Source organism: Anser cygnoides, chromosome 37, assembly GCF_040182565.1.
Source record: "Anser cygnoides isolate HZ-2024a breed goose chromosome 37, Taihu_goose_T2T_genome, whole genome shotgun sequence".
In the NCBI taxonomy this organism is placed as follows: Eukaryota; Metazoa; Chordata; class Aves; order Anseriformes; family Anatidae; genus Anser; species Anser cygnoides.
In genome coordinates this window covers 554167-574887 of record NC_089909.1, presented here as the reverse complement: position 1 = coordinate 574887, position 20721 = coordinate 554167, and the positions used below count along the sequence as shown (strand labels likewise).

The following is a 20721-nucleotide window of genomic DNA, read 5'->3' as shown; positions in this document are numbered from 1 at the left end:
GGGGGGGGGGCCTAAACTTAATGGGGGGGGGGCCTTAAATTAAATGGGGGGTCCCCAATTGCAATCTGGGGGCGCTAATTAAAACGGGGGTCCTGGTTAAGGGGGGGGCTCCAATTTAAATGGGGGGGGGGCAAAATAAATGGGGGGGTCCTAATTTAAAGGGGGGGGTCCTGGTCTTGGTGGGGGGGCTCCCATTTAAATGGGGGGGGGGGCGTAATTAAAAGGGGGGGGTCCCAATTTAAATGGGGGGGCAGTATTAACGGGGGGGGGTAATTGGAATTTGGGGGGGGGTCCCGATGAAATGGGGGGGTCCAATTAAATGGGGGGTCCCAATTAAAACGGGGGGGGGTCCCAATTAAATGGGGGGGGGGGTCCTGGGGGTCCCCTCGGTGTGTGGGGGGTCCCTGTGAAATGGGGGGGTCCCATTTAAATGGGGGGTCTCCTCGGTATTGGGGGGGTCCGGGGGGGTCCCATTTAAATGGGGGGTCTCCTTGATGCGGGGGGTCCGGGGGTCCTGGGGGGGGGTCAGGGCGCCCCCAGGGGCAGGGTGAAGGCGGGGGGGTCCCAATGGGCTCCCAATTACATGGGGGGGGTCCCCCTGAAATGGGGGGGGTCTCCTCAATGTGGGGGGGTCCGGGGGGGTCCCGTCGGTGCGGGGGGTCCGGGGGCCCCGGGGGGGGGTCAGGGCGCCCCCAGGGGCAGGGTGAAGGCGAGGCGCTCCCCCAGCGCCCCCCAGGCCCCGCGCTGGCTCTGGAAGGCGCCCACCCAGGCCCCCAGCGCCAGCGCCCACAGCAGCAGCCCCAGCGCCGAGCGCCGCACGTCTGGGGGGGGGGGGGGGGGGGGGGGGGGGGGGGGTCGGGGACAGCCCCGGGACCCCCCCCCCCGAAAAAAAACACAGCACCCCCCCCGACCCCAGGACTCCCCGAACCCGTAAAGCCCCCCCGAACCCACAAACCCCGTAACAGCCCCCAAATCCTATAGCCCCCCCCACGACCCCATAACGCCCCCCCCCCCCCGAAGCAGTAAGGGCCCCCCCCAACCCCATAACCCCCCCCAAACTCCCCCCAGAGCCCCCGGGGACCCCCCCCCAGGAGCCCCCAAATTCACCCAAAGCCCCCCAGGAGCCCCCAAAGCTCCCAGGCCCCCAGGACCCCCAGGACCCCCCAAATTCCCCCCATGACCCCCCCTAACCCCCCCCCCAAAGCCCCCCAGGACCCCCCCCAAATTCCCCCAAAGCCCCCAAACCCCCCCAAAATTCCCCCAGCCCCCCAACCCCCAAATTCCCTTAACCCCCCCAGCCCCCAGGACCCCCCAGGACCCCCCCAAAACCCCCCCCAAACCCCCCAGGACCCCCCAAACTCCCCCAACCCCCCAGGACCCCCAAATTCCCCCCAAAGCCCCCCAACCCCCAAATTCCCTTAACCCCCCCAGGCCCCCAGGACCCCCCAAAACCCCCCAAATTCCCCCCAGGACCCCCAGATCCCCTTCAACCACCCCCAAATTCCCCCCAGGACCCCCCAGCCCCCCCCAAAGGTGCCCCCCCAAACCCCCCCCCCCCCCCCCAGGACCCCCCAACCCCCAAAGCCCCCAGGACCCCCAAATTCCCCCAGCCCCCTCAGTTGCCCCCCAACCCCCCAGGACCCCCCAACCCCCCCAAAGCCCCCAGGACCCCCCCAAATTCCCCCCAGCCCCCTCAGTTGCCCCCCAACCCCCCCAGGACCCTCCCAAACTCCCCCAGGACCCCCCAGCCCCCCCAAATCCCCCAGGACCCCCCCCAAATTCCCCCAAAGCCCCCCCCAAACCCCCCAGGACCCTCCCAAACTCCCCCAAAGCCCCCCAGGACCCCCCAGCCCCCCCGCGCCCCCCGCTCACAGCGCTTGATGAGCGGCTGCTGCCCGTAGGGGGGGCCACGAAGGCCTCGCGGAAGAACCAGAGCACGTTCACCAGCCACAGGAAGGGCAGCAGCGCGAAGCCCCCTGCGGGGGGGCGGGGGGGGTCACCTATGGGGGCCATAGGGGGCGGGGGGGGATGGGGGGGATGGGGGGGGGGGTATTGGGGGGTTTTGGGGGGTATGGGGGGGATATGGGAGCCATAGGGGGCAGGGAGTGGGTCTGGGGGGGTATTGGGGGTGGGATATGGGGGCCATAGGGGGCGGGGGGGGGGCATATGGGGGTCTGGGGGGGATATAGGGGGTCTGGGGGGGTATAAGGGGGTCTTGGGGGCATATGGGGGGGTATGGGGGCCATAGGGGGTGTGGGGGGGGGCTGGGGGGATATGGGGGGATATGGGGGCCATAGGGGGTGGGGGGGTATATGGGGGTCTCAGGGGGTATGGGGGGATATAGGGGGCTCTTGCGGGGATATGGGGGGGCATATGGGGGTCTGAGGGGGTCTGAGCGGGGTTTATAGGGGTCTGGGGGGCTTTTATAGGGTCAGGGGGGTTATAGGGTTTGGGGGGGGATATGGGGGGGTATGGGAGCCACAGGGGGCGGTGGGGGGTCTGGAGGAGGGATATGGGGGGCATATGGGGGTCTGGGGGGGCTTTTATAGGGTCTGGGGGGATATAGGGAGGTCTGGGGGGTCTGGGGGGGGTATAGGGGGGTCTTGGGGGGATATGGGGGCAATAGGGGTTTGGGGTGGGGTTTATAGGGGTCTGGGGGGGGGAATATAGGCGTCTGGGGGGGATATAGGGGTCTGGCGGGGGGAGATACGGGATATGGGGGCCACAGGGGGCAGTGGGGGCGTATAGGGTCTGGGGGGTGGATATAGGGGTCTGGAGTGGGGGGTTGTAGGGGGTCCGGGGGCAGTATAATGGTTTTACGGGGGGTATAGGAGGGATATAGGGGCTCTATGGGGGCTCTATAGGGGTTTGGGGGATCTATAGGTGGTATGGGGAGGATACGGGGGGCTAAAGAGGGTGTATGGGGGGTATAGGGGGGATACGGGGGCTCTACGGGGGTTGTGGGGGATCTATAGGGGCCCAGAGGGGGCCTAGAATGGGTCTACGGGGGGCATATAGGGGGGTACAGGGGGTATATGGGGGGCTGGAGGGGGGCTAAAGGGGATCTGTGGGCAGTATGGGGGGATATAGGGGCCGGGGGGTTGTGGGAGATCTATAGGGGATCTATAGGGGGTTGTGGGGCATCTATGGGGGGCCTACGTAGGCCACACGGGATCTATAGGTGCCACGGGCAGCCGAAAGGGGATCTGTGGAGGAGATGTAGGGCGGGATGGGGGATCTATAGGGGCCCACGGGGGCTGTGGGGGATCTATAGGGGGCCTGTGGGGGATCTATAGGGGGTCTACAGGGAAGCTATAGGGAGCTAGGAGGATCTATAGGGGATCCATAGAAGGTCTATGGGAAGAACTAAGGAGATCTATAGGGTCTACAGGAGGTCTATAGGGAGACAGCGATCTATAGGAGCTGCAGGAGGGGCCGTAAAGGGTCTATGTGGAATCTATAGGGACTCTCTGAGGAGCTAAGGGGACCTATAGGGGGTCCATAGGGTCTCCTGGGGTTATGGGGGATCGATACGGGGGTCTGCGGGGGGGCTAGAGGGGGCCTATAGAATCCATAGGGGACCTGCAGAGAATCTATAGGGGGTCCACAGGGAGCGGTGGGAATCTATAGGGGCTGCAGGGCACCTATAGAGGGTCTACGGGGAATCTGTGGGGGCCGTAAGGAGCCTGCAGGGAGCCTATAGGGGGGTGGGGGGAGCTATGGGGAGCTATGGGGGGACCTATAGGGGCTATGGGGGGGGTCTATGGGGAGCTATAGGGGGACCTATAGGGGCTATGGGGGGGGGTCTATGGGGAGCTATAGGGGGTCCGCAGGGGTGGCTGTGGGGTGTCTCTGGGGTACCTATGGGGCAGCCATGGGGTACCTATGGGGCACTTATAGGGTATCTATAGGGCAGCTATGGGGCAGTTATGGGGCAGCCGTGGGGCAGCCGTGGAGCCGCTATGGGGCAGCCATGGGGCAGCCATGGGGCAGCCATGGGGCAGCCGTGGGGCAGCCATGGGGCAGCCGTGGGGCGCTATGGGGCGCTCACCCAGGTAGTACTTGCGGCACAGCTCCAGCTTGTCCTCGTTGGAAACCCGCTCCAGGTTCATCCTGGGGGGGGGGGGGGGGGGGGGCGGGGGGGCGATGGGGGGGAGGCCCAGCCCCACAAGTGCCCCCCAACCCCCCCACATCCCCCCGGCCCCACAAGTGCCCCCCCGGCCCCACAACCGCCCCCAGCAGCACTCCTCAGCCCCACAAGCGGCTCCCCGGCCCCGTAAGTGTCCCCCCCAAGAGCCCCCAGCCCCATAAATGCCCCCCCCCGGGCTCTCCAGCCCCATAAGTGGCCCCCCCACCCTTCCCAAGTGCCCCCCAGGGCGCCCCCAGCCCCCAGTTGCCCCCCAATTGCCCCCCCATCCCCATAACCACCCCACAACTGCCCCCCAGCCCCCCAATTGCCCCCCCGGGCCTCCCCAGCCCCATAAATACCCCCAAGTGCCCCCCCCGGGGCTCTCCAGCCCCGTAAGTGCCCCCCCAGCCCCTTTCCAGCCCCATAAGTGCCCCCCAAGAGCCCCCAGCCCCATAAATACCCCCCAAGTGCCCCCCATGGCCTCCCCAGCCCCATAAATACCCCCCAAGTGCCCCCCCCGGGGCTCTCCAGCCCCTCAAGTGCCCCCCCCCGGGCCCCCCCACCCCCATAAATACCCCCCAGGAGCCCCCCGGCCCCCCAACTGCCCCCCCCGGGCCTCTCCAGCCCCATAAATGCCCCACAACTGCCCCCCAAGAGCCCCCAGCCCCACAACTGCCCCCCAGCCCCTCAATTGCCCCTCCCCGGCCCCCAATTGCCCCCCAGGCCCCCCAAATACCCCCAAGCACCCCCCAGCCCCCCAACTGCCCCCCGGGCCTCCCCAGCCCCGTAACCGCCCCCCAGGCGCCCCCCCAGCCCCGTAACTGCCCCAGGAGCGCCCCCAGCCCCACGGTTGCCCCCCAGGGCCCCCAATTGCCCCCCCCAGGCCCCCCGGGCCCCCCCCCCGGTACCTGCCCGGGCCCCGGCAGCGGCACTTCCGGCCCCGCCCCGCGCGGGGCACGCCGGGAGCAGGCGCGGCTCGGCCAATGGCAGCGCCCCGCCCCTTCCCCTGGCCCCGCCCCTTCCCTAGCCCCGCCCCCTTCCCCTAGCCCCGCCCCCTTCCCCTGGCCCCGCCCCCTTCCCCCTGGCCCCGCCCCTTCCCCCTGGCCCCGCCCCTCCCCTTGCCCCGCCCCCTTCCATATGCCCCGCCCCCCCGAGGGAGAAGCGTCGCCGCGGTCACGTGGTCACCGCCGCCCGGCCGCTGTCACGTGACGAGGGGAGGGCGGGGGGGAGGGGTCACGTGGTCTGCGGCAGCGCCCCCCCCCCCCCCTCGTCCCCAGAGCCCCCCCGTGACCCCGCCGCGACCCCGTGACCCCCCGAAGCCCCCCCGTGTCCCCCGGTGACCCCCCCCGGGCCTCAAATGCCCCCCCCGACCCCAGGACCGCCCCCCCCCCCCGTGACCCCCCCACCCCAAAGACGCCCCCCCCATGTCCCCAATGCCCCCCCCATGTCCCCAAATCCCCCCCCACGCCCCCCCCCCAAATCCCCAATGACCCCCCCCAGGACCCCCCGTGCCCCCCCATGTCCCCACGACCCCCCCCCATGTCCCCAACCCCCCCGTGCCCCCCCCCCCGCGTCCCCAAATCCCCCCCCACAGCGACTTCCAAAGCGCCTCCTTTATTGGGGGGGGGGGGGGGAGAGGAGGAGGAGGGGGGGGGAGGGGGCGGAGCCTCGCCCGCCTTAAATAAAAAACCAAAAAATCGGAAAAACAACAAAAAAAGACGAGAAAAAAAAAACAACCAAAAAAAAACCAAAACCGGACCCAAAAGTGCATAGAAAAAAGCCCAAAAAGTCTACAAAGGAGCTGTACAGTATCTACAGGGGGGGCACCCATGGGTGCTCCGCGGGGGCCTCGCGTCCTCCTCGGCACCCATGGGTGCTCCGGGGTGGACCCATGGGGGGGTGATTTGATGTCTTCAGCACCCATGGGTGCTCTGGGGTGGCTTCATGGCTGGTGTCCTGTTGGCCTCGGCACCCACGGGTGCTCCGGGGTGGCCTTGTGTCCTCCTCGTCACCCATGGGTGCTCCGGGGTGGCCTCGTGGGTGATGTTTTGATGTCCTTGGCACCCATGGGTGCTCGGTGGTGGCTTCATGGGTGGTGTCGTGTTGGCTTCGGCACGCGTGGGTGCTCCGTGGGGGCCTCAAGGGTGGTGGTGGTGTGTCCTCCTCAGCACCCATGGGTGCTCCGGGGTGGCTTCATGGCTGGTGTCCTGTTGGCCTCGGCACCGATGGGTGCTCCAGGGTGGCCTCGTGTCCTCCTCAGCACCCATGGGTGCTCCGGGGTGGCTTCATGGCTGTTGTCGTGTTGGCCTCGGCACCCATGGGTGCTCCGGGATGAACCCATGGGGGGGGGGGGTTCTGATGTCTTCAGCACCCATGGGTGCTCTGGGGTGGCCTCATGGGCGGTGTCGTGTTGGCCTCTGCACCCATGGGTGCTCCGGGGTGGCCTCGTGTTCTCCTCAGCACCCATGGGTGCTCCGGGGTGGACCTATGGGGGGTGTTTTTGATGTCCTCAGCACCCATGCGTGCTCCGGGGCGGCCTCAAGGGTGGTGGTGTGTCCTCAGCACCCATGGGTGCTCGGTGGTTCCTGGAAGCATTTGCACGAGGGCTTTGTGGTCAATGGGTGCTCCCTGTTGTCAGTGGGCGCTCCCCAAGACCCATGGGTGCTCCCCGTGGCCAATGGGTGCTCCCCGTGCCCAGCGATTGGTCCCGTTGCTTGTAGGCACCTCCAGGACTTCCGCACCCACCTCCCCACCGGCACCCCGAAACACCTCGGGGTGCCCCATAGCACCTCGGGGTGCCCCGTGGCACCTCAGGGTGCCCCGTTACACCCTCAAGGTGCCCTGTAACAACCTCAAGGTGCCCCATAACACCTCAACGCGCCCCGTAACACCCTCAAGGCACCCCATAGCACCTTGGGGTGCCCCGTAACACCTTGGGGTGCCCTGTAGCACCTCGGGGTGCCCCGTAACCACCTCAAGGTGCCCCGTAACACCTCAATGCACCCTGTAACACCATCAAGACGCCCCGTAGCACCCTCAAGACACCCCACAGCACCTCGGGGTGCCCCATAGCACCTCGGGGTGCCCCATAACAACCTCAAGGCGCCCCGTAACACCCCAACGCACCCCATAGCACCCTCAAGGCGCCCTGCAACACCTTAGGGTGCCCCGTAACACCCCCAAGACGCCCCATAACACCTCAGGGTGCCCCATAACACCTTAGGGTGCCCCGTAACACCCCCAAGGCGCCCCATAACACCTCAGGGTGCCCCGTAACACCTTAGGGTGCCCCGTCACACCCCCAAGACACCCCATAATGCCTCCGGGCGCCCCGCAACACCCCTGGAACACCCCGGCACGCCCTCGGGGCACCCCACAGCACCCTCAAGGCGCCCCATAGCACCTTAGGGTGCCCTGTAACACCCCAAGACGCCCCGCAACACCCCCGGAACACCCCGGAATGCCCTCGGGGCGCCCCGTAACACCCTCAAGATGCCCCGTAATGCCTCAGGGTGCCCCGTAACACCTCAGGGCACCCCGCAACACCCCCGGGACACCCCAGAATGCCCTCAGGGCGCCCCACAGCACCCTCAAGGCACCCCATAGCACCTTAGGGTGCCCCGTAACACCCCCAAGACGCCCCGTAACACCCTCAGGGCGCCCCGTAACACCCTCAAGACGCCCCGTAACACCCTCAGGGCGCCCCGCAACACCCTCAAGACGCCCCGTAACACCTCAGGGTGCCCCGTAACGCCTCAGGGTGCCCTGTAACGCCTCAGGGTGCCCCGTAACACCCCCAAGACACCCTGGAACACCCCCGAAACGCCCCGCAACACCCTCAGGGCGCCCCGCAACGCCCCCGGGACACCCCGGCACGCCCTCGGGGCGCCCCACAGCACCCTCAAGGCACCCCATAGCACCTTAGGGTGCCCCGTAACACCCCCAAGAAGCCCCGTAACACCTCAGGGCGCCCCGCAACACCCCCGGAACACCCCGGAATGCCCTCGGGGCGCCCCGTAACACCCTCAAGACGCCCCGTAACACCCCCAAGACGCCCCGTAACACCTCAGGGCGCCCCGCAACGCCCCCGGGACACCCCGGCACGCCCTCGGGGGGGGGCGCCCTCGCCCCCGCCTCAGTTGAGGAAGCGGCGGCAGCGCTTGGCGCCGCAGTTGCAGGGCAGCTTGGCGGCGGGCTCCTCGATGGGGAACTTGTAGTCGTAGGTGAGCTCCTCGCCGCGCAGGATGCGGCGCAGGGCGAAGATGACGATGCGCTTGTGGCCCTCCACGTGGATGACGCGCGAGTAGCAGTTGGGCTCGCACGAGTGGTTGATGAAGCGCGCCGCGCTGCCGTGCATGGTGGCGTCCACCACCTCGGCGTCGTCGATGCGGAACATGTAGCAGCCGATGCCCTGCGGGGGGGGCGGTAAAAGGGGGAGGGGCGTTACGGGGTCGAGACGGCACGGGGAGAGATGGTTATGGGGTGGGGGTGGGGAGTCGTTACGGGAAAGAGACGCCCGGGGGGGATTGGGACATCGTTGGGAGGTGGGGACATCACCAAGAGGTGGGGACATCATCATGGGGACATCGCCATGGAGTGGGGGCATGGAGCACCCAATGCCTTGGGAGGGACACGGGGAGTTATGGGGTGGGGGCGTCGTTATGGGGTCGAGATGCCCTTGGGAGATGGGGACATCGTTATTGGGTGGGGACATCGTTGGGAGATGGGGACGTCATCAAGAGGTGGGGACATCATCATGGGGTGGGGACATCGCCATGGGGTGGGGGCATGGAGCACCCGATGCCCTAAAGGGTAGTGGGGGCGTTATGGGGCGGGGGCGTCATTATGGGGTCGAGATGCCATGGGGAGATTGGGACATCGTTGGGAGGTGGGGACATCATCAAGGGATGGGGACATCATCATGGGGACATCGCCATGGGGTGGGGGCATGGAGCACCCAATGCCTTGGGAGGGACACGGGGAGTTATGGGGTGGGGGCGTCGTTATGGGGTCGAGACGCCCTTGGGAGACTGGGACATCGTTGGGGGATGGGGACGTCATCAAGGGATGGGGACGTCGCCATGGGGTGGGGGCATGGAGCACCCAACGCCCTGGGAGGGACACGAGGAGTTATGGGGTGGACGCGTCGTTATGGGGTTGAGACGCCCTTGGGAGATGGGGACGTCGTTATTGGGTGGGGACATCGCCATGGGGTGGGGGCATGGAGCAGCCAATGCCGTGGGAGGGACGCGGGGAGTTATGGGGTGGGGGCGTCGTTATGGGGTCAAGATACCCTTGGGGGACTGGGACATCGTTGGGGGATGGGGACGTCATCAAGGGATGGGGACGTCGCCATGGGGTGGGGACACTGCCATGGAGTGGGGGCAGCGTTGTGGGGCGGGGGCATGGAGCACCCGATGTCCTGGGGGGGGACAGGGGGAGTTATGGGGTGGGGGCGTCGTTATGGGGTCGAGACGCCCTTGGGAGATGGGGACGTCGTTATTGGGTGGGGACATCGTTGGGAGATGGGGACATCGCCATGGGGTGGGGACATCACCATGGGGTGGGGGCATGGAGCACCCAATGCCGTGGGAGGGACGCGGGGAGTTATGGGGTGGGGGCGTCGTTATGGGGTCAAGACGCCCTTGGGGAGATGGGGACATCGTTGGGGGATGGGGACGTCATCAAGGGATGGGGACGTCAACACGGGGTGGGGACACCCCCGTGCCCCCAAGGTGTCCCCAAGGTGTCCCCAAGGCGTCCCCAAGGCGTCCCCAAGGCGTCCCCAAGGTGTCCCCAAGGCGTCCCCAAGGCGTCCCCAAGGTGTCCTCGTGTCCCCGTGGTGTCCCCAGGATGTCCCCAAGGTGCCCCAACCACTTCCCCAAGGTGCCCCCAAGACGTCCCCAACTGCCCCCAAGGTGCCCCCAAGATGTCCCCAAGTGCCCCCAAGGTGTCCCCCCGGTGCCCCGAGGTGCCCCCCAGCTGTCCCAAAGATGTCCCCAGGGTGTCCCCACGTGCCCCCCAAGATGTCCCCATGCGTCCCCAAGGTGCCCACAAGTGTCCCCAGGATGTCCCCAGCTGCCTTCAAGGTGTCCCCAGGTGCCCCAAGGTATCTCCAAGGGTCCCCAAGATGTCCCCAAGTGTCCCCAGATGCCCCCAAGGTGTTCCCAAGTACCCCCAAGTGTCCCAAAGTGCCCTCAAGATGCCCCAAAATGTCCCCAAATGCCCCCAAAATATCCCCATGTACCCCAAACTATCACCAAGTGTCCCCACGTGCCACCAAAATGTCCCCAAGTGCCTCCAAGATGTCCCCAGGTGTCCCCAAGTGCCCCCAAGATGTCCCTAAGTGTCCCAAAGGTGTCCCCAGGTGTCCCCAACACATCCCCAAGGTGCCTCCCTGTCCCCACCACGTCCCCAGGGTGCCCCCGGATGTCCCCAAGACGTCCCCAAGCGTCCCCAAATGCTCCCAGGAGCCCCAAGATGTCCCCAAGGTGCCCCCAAGAAGTCTCCGAGTGTCCCCCAAGTGCCTCCTGGTGCCCCCAGGATGTCCCCAGGTGCCTCCAAAATGTCCCCAGGTGTCCCCGAGATGTCTCCAAGATGTCCCCAAATGCCCCCAGGTGTCCCCAAGTACCCCCAAGTGTCCCCAGGTGCTCCCAAAATGTCCCCAAGTGCCCCAAAGGTGCCCCCAAAATGTCCTCAAGTGCCCTCAAGTGCCCCCAGGATGTCCCCAGATGTCCCAAGGTGCCCCCAGTTGCCCCTAAGATGTCCCCAAGTCCCCCCAAGGTGTCCCCAAGATGACCCCAAGTGCCCCCAAAATGTCCCCAGTTGGCCCCAAGGTGCCCCCAAGGTGTCCCCAAGAGTCCCCAAGATGTCCCCAAATGCCCCCAGGTGTCCCCAAATGCCCCCACGTGCCCCCAAGATGTCCCCAGTTGCCCCCAAGATGTCCCCAAGTGCCTCCAAGGTGTCCCCAAAATGTCCCCAACTGGCCCCAAGGTGCCCCCAAGGTGTCTCCAAGAGTCCCCAAGATGTCCCCAAATGCCCCCAGGTGTCCCCCAAATGCCCCCACGTGCCCCCAAGATGTCCCCCACGTGCCCCCCAAAATGTCCCCAGGTGCCTCCAGTTGCCCCTAAGGTGTCCCCAAGTGCCCCAAGGTGTCCCCAAGATGACCTCAAGTGCCCCCAGGATGTCCCCAACAGCCCCAAGGTGCCCCCAAGGTGTCCCCAAGATGACCCCAAGTGCCCCCAAAATGTCCCCAACAGCCCCAAGGTGCCCCCAAGGTGTCTCCAAGAGTCCCCAAGATGTCCCCAAATGCCCCCAGGTGCCCCCAAGATGTCCCCACGTGCCCCCAAGTGCCCCCACTTGCCCCTACGATGTCCCCAAGTGCCCCTAAGGTGCCCCCAGGATGTCCCCAACTGCCCCCAGGTGCCCCCAAAATGTCCCCAACTGCCCCCAAGGTGCCCCCAAGGTGCCCCCAGGATGTCCCCAGGTGTCCCCAGGGTGTCCCCAGGCGTCCCCCACCTTGCTGTCGTAGAACTTCTCGCGCTTGTCGGTGAGCACGGAGCGCACGACGATGCCCGAGTACTCGATCACCATCTCGCCCGCGTCGATGTTGCGCTTGCAGAACAGCCCCCGCCCGTGGATGGCCGACCTGGGGGCGCGGGGACAGGGTTGGGGACAGGGGGGTGACACGGCCGTCGCCACGAAACCTGACCCCACCCAAGGGCCACCGCCCTGGGAACGGGCGCGCACGGACGGGGAGGGTCCGGGGTGGGGGTGGGATTGGGATGGGGACGCGGGGTGGTGCGGGGACACGGTGACAGGGTGACGGGGTGACAAAGTGACACAGTGATGTGCATTGGTGACATGGTGACAGGGTGACAGGGTGACATGGGGACATGGGGACGTGGTGACAAAGTGACACGGTGACATAGTGACACGGTGACATGGTGACATAGGTACATGGTGACATGGTGACAGAGTGACAGAGTGACGTGGTGACAGAGTGACACGGTGACATAGTGATACGGTGACGTGGTGACATGGTGGCACGGTGACATGGTGACAGAGTGACGTGGTGACAGAGTGACGTGGTGACGTGGTGACAAAGTGACACGGTGACATAGTGATACGGTGACGTGGTGACATGGTGATGTAGTGATGTGGGGACGTGGTGACGTGGTGGTGTAGTGACAGGGTGACACGGTGACGGGGTGACACAGTGATACCGTGATGTGATGACACGGTGATAAGGTGACACGTTGACGTGACAGGGTGACATGGTGACACGGTGACATGGTGACAAGGTGACATGGTGACAAGGTGACAGGGTGGCATGGTGACAGGGTGACAAGGTGATGGGGTGACATGGAGACAGGGTGACATGGTGACGGGGTGACACGGTGACAGGGTGACACGGTGACAGGGTGATGAGGTGACACGGTGATGGGGTGACAGGGTGACAGGGTGATGAGGTGACACGGTGATGGGGTGACAAGGTGACAGGGTGACAAGGTGACAGGGTGACGGGGTGACATAGTGACACGGTGACACGGTGACAAGGTGACAGTGATGAGGTGACACGGTGACAGGGTGACAAGGTGACAGGGTGACATAGTGACACGGTGACACGGTGATGGGGTGACATGGTGACAGGGTGATGGGGGTGACATGGTGACGGGGGTGACAAGGTGACACAGTGACGGGGTGACAGGGTGACGGGGTGACACAGTGATGGGGTGACACGGTGACGGGTGACGGGGTGACGGGGTGACACGGTGACGGGGGTGACACGGTGACAGGGTGACACAGTGACGGGGTGACACGGTTACAGGGTGACAGGGTGACGGGGTGACAGGGTGACATGGTGACACAGTGACAGGGTGACGGGGTGACGGCGCCACCACTCACCGGTAGACGCCCACGGCCTCCTTCGAGGTCCTCTTGAGGTGCCGGAAGCGCTATGGCCATGGGCAGCTCCAGGCTGGTGGCACGGCTGGGGGGCGGTCAGGGCAACGCCCCTCCCCCCCCCGGGGGCACCCATGGGTGGGGGGCACCCAAGGGTGGGGGTACCCAGGGGTAGGGGGCACCCAGGGGTGGGGGGCGCCCAGAGACCCAGGGGAAGGCTCAATTTTTGGGGCAGAACCCAGGTGTTCGGGGGATGTGCAGGGATTTGGGGGAGCGCCCGTGGGTGGGGGCACCCATGGGTGGGGGCGCCCAGGGGTGGGGGGGTACCCAGGGGTGGGGGGCACCCAGGGGTGGGGGTACCGAGAGGTTTGGGGGCACCCAGAGACCCAAGAGAAGGGCCAATTTTGGGGGAAGGACCTAAGTTTTGAGAAGAAACCCAAGTTCTGGGGGGCACCCATGGGTGGGGGCACCCACGGGTGGGGGTCACCAAATATTTAGGGGCACCCGGGTAGCCAGGAGAAGACCCAATTTTGGGGCAAGAAATCAAGTTTTGAGGAAGAACCCCCATTTCGGGGGCGAATCCAATGTTTTGGGGGGCACCCAAGGGTGGGGACACCCATGGGGGGGGGCCCCCATGGGGGGGGGGGGCACCCAAATATTTGGGTGCACCCAAATACCCAGGAAAAGACCCAAGTTTTGGGGAATAACCCAAGTTTTGCAGAAAGAACACACATTTTGGGGGCAAACCCAACGTTTTTTGGGGAGCACCCATGGGTGGGAGGCACCCAAGGGTGGGAGGCACCCAAGGGTGGGAGGCACCCAAGGGTGGGGGCGCCCATGGGTGGGGGCACCCGAATATTCGGGTGCACCCAAATATTCAGAAAAAGACCCAAGTTTTGGGGCAGAACCCAAATTTGGAGAGGAATAACCCATTTTTTCGGGGCGGGACCCAGGCGTATGGGGGAGCACCCATGGGTGGGGGGGCGCACCCACGGGGGGGGGGGGGGGGAGGGGCGCTCACCGGGTGGGCTTCAGCTGCACCTCGTCCTCCTCGTCGTCGCGGGGCCGCCCCTCGGGCAGGGTGCGGTGCTGGGACGCCAGGAAGCTGAACATGTCGAAGGTGCACTTCCTGGGGGGGTCAGTGGGGCACCCATGGGTGCTCTGGGGAGGGTCCCAGACACCCAGGGGTGCTCCAGAGACGCTTGGAACCACCCTGATGATGCCGCCCAGCACCCATGGGTGCCCACGGCACCTTCCCAGACCTCCTCAAGCACCCCAACGGGGTGACGCTGCCCCCTCTAGGCACCCATGGGTGCCCTGCGGGGTATCCCTGACACCCATGGGTGCCCCGGAGAGGTTGTGAAACAATCCCAGGGATGCCCCCCAGCACCCATGGGTGCCCCGGGGAGGGTCCCAGACACCCAGGGGTGCCCCACAGAGGCTTGGAACCACCCTGATGATGCCCCCCCAGCACCCATGGGTGCCCACGGCACCTTCCCAGACCCCCTCAAGCACCCCAACGGGGTGAAGCTGCCCCCTCTAGGCACCCATAGGTGCCCTGGGGGCTATCCCTGACACCCATGGGTGCCCCAGAGAGGTTGTGAAACAACCCCAGAGATGCCCCCCAGCACCCATGGGTGCCCCATAGGGGTTCAGAACCACCCTAGCTGTGTCCCCCAGCACCCATGGGTGCCCCGGGGAGGGTCCCAGACACCCAGGGGTGCCCCACAGAGGCTTAGAACCACCCTGATGATGCTCCCCAGCACCCAGGGGTGCCCAGGGAACCTTCCCAGACCCCCTCAAGCACCCCAATGGGGTGACGCAGCCCCCTCTAGGCACCCATGGGTGCCCTGGGGGGTATACCTGGCACCCATGGGTGCTCCGGGGAGGGTCCTAGCACCCATTGGTGCCCCAGAAAGGTTGTGAAACAACCCCAGGGATGCCCCCCAGCACCCATGGGTGCCCCGTAGGGGTTCAGAACCACCCTGGCCGTGCCCCCCAGCACCCCCGGGTGCCCCCCCAGCACCCATGGGTGCCCCGTGGCCACCCCCAACCCTCCCCCAAGCCCCCTTTAACCCCCCCCAGCACCCATGGGTGCCCCTAGACCACCCCAACCCCCCCCAGCCCCCTTTAAACCCCCCCCAGAGCCCCCCCAGCCCCCTTTGAGCCCCCCCAGGACCCCCCCACGCCCCACTTTAACCCCCCCCCAGCACCCATGGGTGCCCCTTAGCCACCCCCAACCCCTCCCCCAGCCCCATTTGAACCCCCCTACTTGCCCCCCAGCACCCCCGGGTGCCCCCCCAGCACCCATGGGTGCCCCGTGGCCACCCCCAACCCCCCCCCAAGCCCCCTTTGAGCCCCCCCAGGACCCCCTCCAGCCCCCCTTAACCCCTCCCCACTCCCCCTTTAGACCCCCCCCAGCCCCCCTTTAACCCCCCCTAGCACCCATGGGTGCCCCTAGACCACCCCAACCCCCCCCACAGCCCCCTTTAAGGCCCCCCCCAGCACCCCACACTCTCCCTTAACCCCCCCCAGCCCCCTTTGACCCCCCCCCCCCCCGCAGCACCCAAGGGTGCCCCCCCCCCCGAGGCAGCACCCACCTCACGTAGAGCTCGGCGCGGGCGCAGCCGGAGGGGTTGCGGGGGGGGGGCGGGCAGGGGCTGCCCCCGGGGGTGGTAGCGGAAGCGGTACGAGGGGCAGGCGCCCGCCCCCGGCAGCTGCTCCACCAGGAACAGCACGGCGTCGTGGTGCATGCCCAGCAGGCGCAGGCCGCTCATCCCTGGGGGGGGGCAGTTATTTTGGGGGGGGGGGCAAATTTATTTTGGGGGGGGGGGGCGATTTTATTGGGGGGGGTATTTGGGATTTGGGGGGGAAGGGGGCACTGGTTTCGTGGGGGGATTTGATTTTGGGGTCATTTTGGAGGAGGATTTCATTTTGGGGGGGGTGATTTTATTTGGGGGGGGCATTTATTTTTTTGGGGGGGGCGGGGGGGTCATTTTGGGGGGGTATTTTTTTGGGGGGGGGCTTTTTTGGGGGGAGGAAAACCAGGAACACGCCATCGGTGGCACCGTGCATGCCCAGCACCCGCTCATCCCTTGGGGGGGGGGAGGTTTATTGGGGGGGGGCATTTTATTTTGGGGGGGGTCTTTTTGACTTGGGGGGGTCATTTTATTTTGGGGGGGGGTCAATTTTATCGGGGGGGGGCATTTCGGGGGGGTATTGGGGGATTTGGGGGGCAATGGGGCGCTGGTTTCGTGGGGGATTTGATATTGGGGGTGATTTTAGGGGGTCATTTTATTTTGGGGGGGGTCATTTATTATTTGGGGGGGTCATTTTAATTTGGGGGGGTCATTTTATTTTGAGGGGGGGTCGATTTTATTGGGGGGGGCACTTTGGGGGGGTTGGATTTGGGGGGGGGGCTTTTTTTTGGGGGAGGAAATCCAGGAACAGCACGGCGTCGTGGTGCATGCCCAGCATCCTGCTCATCCCTGGGGGGGGGGGCGGTTTTTTGGGGGGGGGGGGAATTATTTGGGGGGGGGCATTTTATTTGGGGGGGGCTATTGGGGGATTTTGGGGGGGGGGTTGGGGGGTATTGGGGGATTTGGGGCAGAACTGGGGTGGTTTTATGGGGGGATTTTGAGGGAGGGGGGATTTTTGGGGGGCATTTTCTTTGGGGGGGGGGGCAATCATCTTTGGGGGGGGGCAATTTTTTGGGGGGGGAGGGAATTTTATTGGGGAGGGGCTTTTTTTTGGGGGGGGTGTTAGCCCCCCCCCAGCCCCCATAGGGCCCCCCCCGCAGCACCCATGGGTGCCCCGAGCACCCATTACCCCCCCAGCACCCCCCCCCCCAACCCCCATTACCCCCCCATTACCCCCCGCCCCCCCCCAGCACCCACCCCCCCAGCCCCCCCCAGCCCCCCCCCAGCACCCATTGCCCGCCCCCCTGCCCCCCCCCCCCCAGCACCCATGGGTGCCCGCTGACCGGCGAAGGAGAGCTGCTTGAGCCGGGCGTGGGCGCGCGCCTCCTGCACCTTCTCGATGACGGCGCGCCAGGCGCCTGGGGGGGGGAGCAGCACCCATGGGTGCCCCGCGTCACCCCCCCCCCCCCCCGAGCCCGATGTCCCCCCCCCCCCAGAGCCCCCCATGGCCCCCCCCGTCCCCAATGTCCCCCCAATGTCCCCTTGCCCCCCCCCCATATCCCCAACGTCCCCCAATGTCCCCAATGCCCCCCCCTTGCCCCCCCCCCAATGTCCCCAACCACCCCGTGCCCCCCCCGTGCCCCCCACCCCCCCATGTCCCCAATGTCCCCCCCCCGTCCCCCCCATGTCCCCATGTCCCCCCCCATGTCCCCGAGCCCCCCCCCCGTGTCCCCGTGTCCCCCCCCCCGTGTCCCCCCCCGTCCCCGCGCCCCCCCCCACCGTCGATGGTGTCGGCGCTGACGCTCAGCCCGTCCTCGCTGCTGATCTCGAAGCGCAGGTGGGGGCGCCCGGGGGGGGGGGGCTCGGCCGGCCCGGGGGGGGGCTCGGGGGGGGCCTCGTCCTCCGAGCTGCCACCTGGGGGGGGCGGGGGGGGCACCCATGGGTGGCCCTGATCCGATCCCGGGCTGGGGGCGCCCAGGGGTGGGCCCTACGCCAAGCTGGGGGCGCCCAGGGGTGGCCCCGATTCCCTCCCGTTGTGTGTGGGGGGGGGCACCCATGGGTGGCCCCTACATAAAGGCAGTGGCACCCATGGGTGGCCCCACACCAGCTGCTAGCACCCATGGGTACCCCCTACATAAAGCCAGCGCCACCCATGGGTGCCTCCTACGTCGAGCTGGTAGCACCCATGGGTGCCCCTACACCAAGATGGTGGCACCCATGGGTGTCCCCTACCTCAAGCTGGTAGCACCCATGGGTGCCCCTACACCGAGATGGTGGCACCCATGGGTGTCCCCTACCTCAAGCTGATAGCACCCATGGGTGCCCCCTCTATAAAGTCAGTGGCACCCATGGGTACCCCTACATCAAGCCCATGGCACCCATGGGTGTCTCCTACCACAAGCTGGTAGCAACCATTGGTGCCCCCTACATAAAGCCAGTGGCACCCATGGGTGCCCCCTACACCAGCTGGTAGCACCCAAGGGTGTCCCCTACCTCAAGCTGATAGCACCCATGGGTGCCCCCTCTATAAAGTCAGTGGCACCCATGGGTACCCCTACATCAAGCCCATGGCACCCATGGGTGTCTCCTACCTCAAGCTGGTAGCAACCATTGGTGCCCCCTACATAAAGCCAGTGGCACCCATGGGTGCCCCCTACACCAGCTGGTAGCACCCAAGGGTGTCCCCTACCTCAAGCCAATGGCACCCATGGGTGCCCCCACCTGAAGCTGGTGTCCCAGAGGGGTGTCCCCCACCCCACCCCAGTGGCACCCATGGGTGCCCCCACCTGAAGCTGGTGTCCCACAGGGGTGTCTCCCACCCCACCCCAGTGGCACCCATGGGTGCCCCTACCTGCGCAGGCGGCCCAGGGGGGCTCCAAGGCGCCGTCACTCCGGGGGGGGCTGCAGCCAGGGGAGGGCGACGGGCCCGGAGGGGACCTGAGGGGACAGGGGTCAGGGGGGGGCGCGGCACCCTGGGGTGCTGGGTGCCCAACGAGGGGTGCTGGGTGCTCAGGATGGGTACTGGGTGCCCATGGATGGGTGCTGGGTGCCTATAGATGGGTGCTGGGTGCTCAGGATGGGTGTTGGGTGCCTATAGATGGGTGCTGGGTGCTCAGGATGGGTGCTGGGTGCCTGTGGATGGGTGTTGGGTGCCCCTGGATAGGTGATGGGTGCTCAGGATGGGTGCTGGGTGCCCCTGGATGGGTGCTGGGTGCCTATAGATGGGTGCTGGGTGCTCAGGATGGGTGTTGGGTACCCTTGGATGGGTGCTGGGTGCTCAGGATGGGTGCTGGGTGCCCCTGGATGGGTGCTGGGGTGCCCAATGAAGGGTGCTGGGTGCTCAGGATGGGTGCTGGGCACCCAAAGACAGGTGGAGGGTGCTCACGGATGGGTGCTGGACACCCATGGATGGGTGCTGGGTGCTCAGGATGGGTGCTGGGTGCCTGTGGATGGGTGTTGGGTGCCCCTGGATAGGTGCTGGGTGCTCAGGATGGGTGCTGGGTGCCCCTGGATGGGTGCTGGGTGCCTATAGATGGGTGCTGGGTGCTCAGGATGGGTGCTGGGCACCCAAAGACAGGTGGAGGGTGCTCAAGGATGGGTGCTGGACACCCAAGGACAGGTGGAGGGTGCTCAAGGATGGGTGCTGGGCACCCATGGATGGGTGCTGGGCGCTCAGGATGGGTGCTGGGCGCTCACCCGTAGCTCCCGGTGTCGCTGAGGTCCTCGGGCTCCTCCTTGACGTCCAGCAGGTCCCGGAGCGGTGGCAGTGGTGGTACGGGGACCTGGCCCAGCCTGCGGGTGCAGCGTCACCCATGGGTGCTCCCGGCTCCCGCGGCCACCTCCTCCAATGCCAAGGAGGGCTGGGAGCACCCATGGGCCCAACTGGGATGGTCCCATCCCATCATGGTGGGCACCCATGGGTCCAACTGGGATGGTCCCACTATGGTGGGCACCCACTGGCCCAACTGGGAGTACTGGGATGGTCCCAGTATGGTGGGCACCCATGGGCCCAACTGGGATGGACCCAGCATGGTAGGCACCCATGGGCCCAACTGGAACCAACTGGGAGTACTGGGATGGCCCCATCATGGGGGACACCCATGGGCCCAACTGGGACGGTCCCAGCACGGTGGGAACCTATGGGCCCTACTGGGAGTACTGGGATGGTCCCACCATGGTGGGCACCCCTGGGTGCTGGGGGACACCCTTGGGTGCCGTTGGCCGTGACTCACCCGGTGGCCAGCGCGTCCTTGGTGTCCCCTTCCTCATCGTCGGTGGCCTCCAGCTTGGGCCTCTTGGCACCCGGACCCAGCGTCTCCCCGGGGCGCTTGGGTGCCCCCCCTTGGGTGCTGGGTGCCCCCCCTTGGGTGTTGGGCACCCCGGCGGGTCCCCAGGGTGCCCCCCAGGCGGCCTCGCCCAGGGCGGCGCTGTGCCGGGTGGCGCTGAGGCGGGTGACGCGGCCGTGGGTGCTGGCGCAGAAGGTGGCGCCGCGGCGGGCGGCGTCGGCGTGGTGGCGCCCGTGGGTGGCGGCGTGGCCGTGGGTGCCGTTGTGGTGGGCGACGTCTTCGTGGGTGGGGTCTCCAGGGGTGACGCCTTCGTGGGTGGGGTCTCTGCGGGTGGCGTCTTCACGGGTGGCGTCTTCACGGGTGGCGTGGCCGTTGGTGGCATCTCCGAGGAGGCGGTGGCCATCGACGATGCGCCCATGGGTGCCACCCCCGCGGGTGCCGCGTCCACCGGTGACGTCCCCGTAGGCGCCACCTCCGTCACCCGCTTCCGCGTCCCCGCCGCGGGGCACCCCGGGGTGGCCGTCCCGTGCCCCCCACCCCCCGGCAGGGCGCCGGGCGGGCTCTTCCGTCACCCACTGGGTGCCACCGCCGCTGTCGCCGTTGACGCCCGCCCCCGCGGGCCGCGTGGCGCTGGCCTTGGCGCCGTCCCTCGCCATGTTCTTCAGGACGAAGTCGACGATGTCCGAGGGCAGGTCCTCGGCGGCGGGCGGTGGCACCGGCGGCGGGGGGCGGGGGGGGGCGGCACCGGGGGCGCCCCGTCCCG

The 20721-nt window shown here is 66.8% G+C and overlaps 1 protein-coding gene across 1 annotated transcript; it reads right to left on the bottom strand.

The window, feature by feature from the left end:
* Positions 1-513: 513 nt before the first annotated feature.
* On the bottom strand, positions 514-5149 carry PSENEN (presenilin enhancer, gamma-secretase subunit). Its single transcript, XM_066987030.1, is given in 5 exon segments — positions 514-821; positions 1873-1902; positions 1905-1976; positions 4052-4113; positions 5038-5149. Coding segments are annotated over 4 exon segments (303 nt in total). The 5' UTR covers position 4113; positions 5038-5149; the 3' UTR covers positions 514-681.
* Between the last annotated feature and the right edge of the window lie 15572 nt (positions 5150-20721).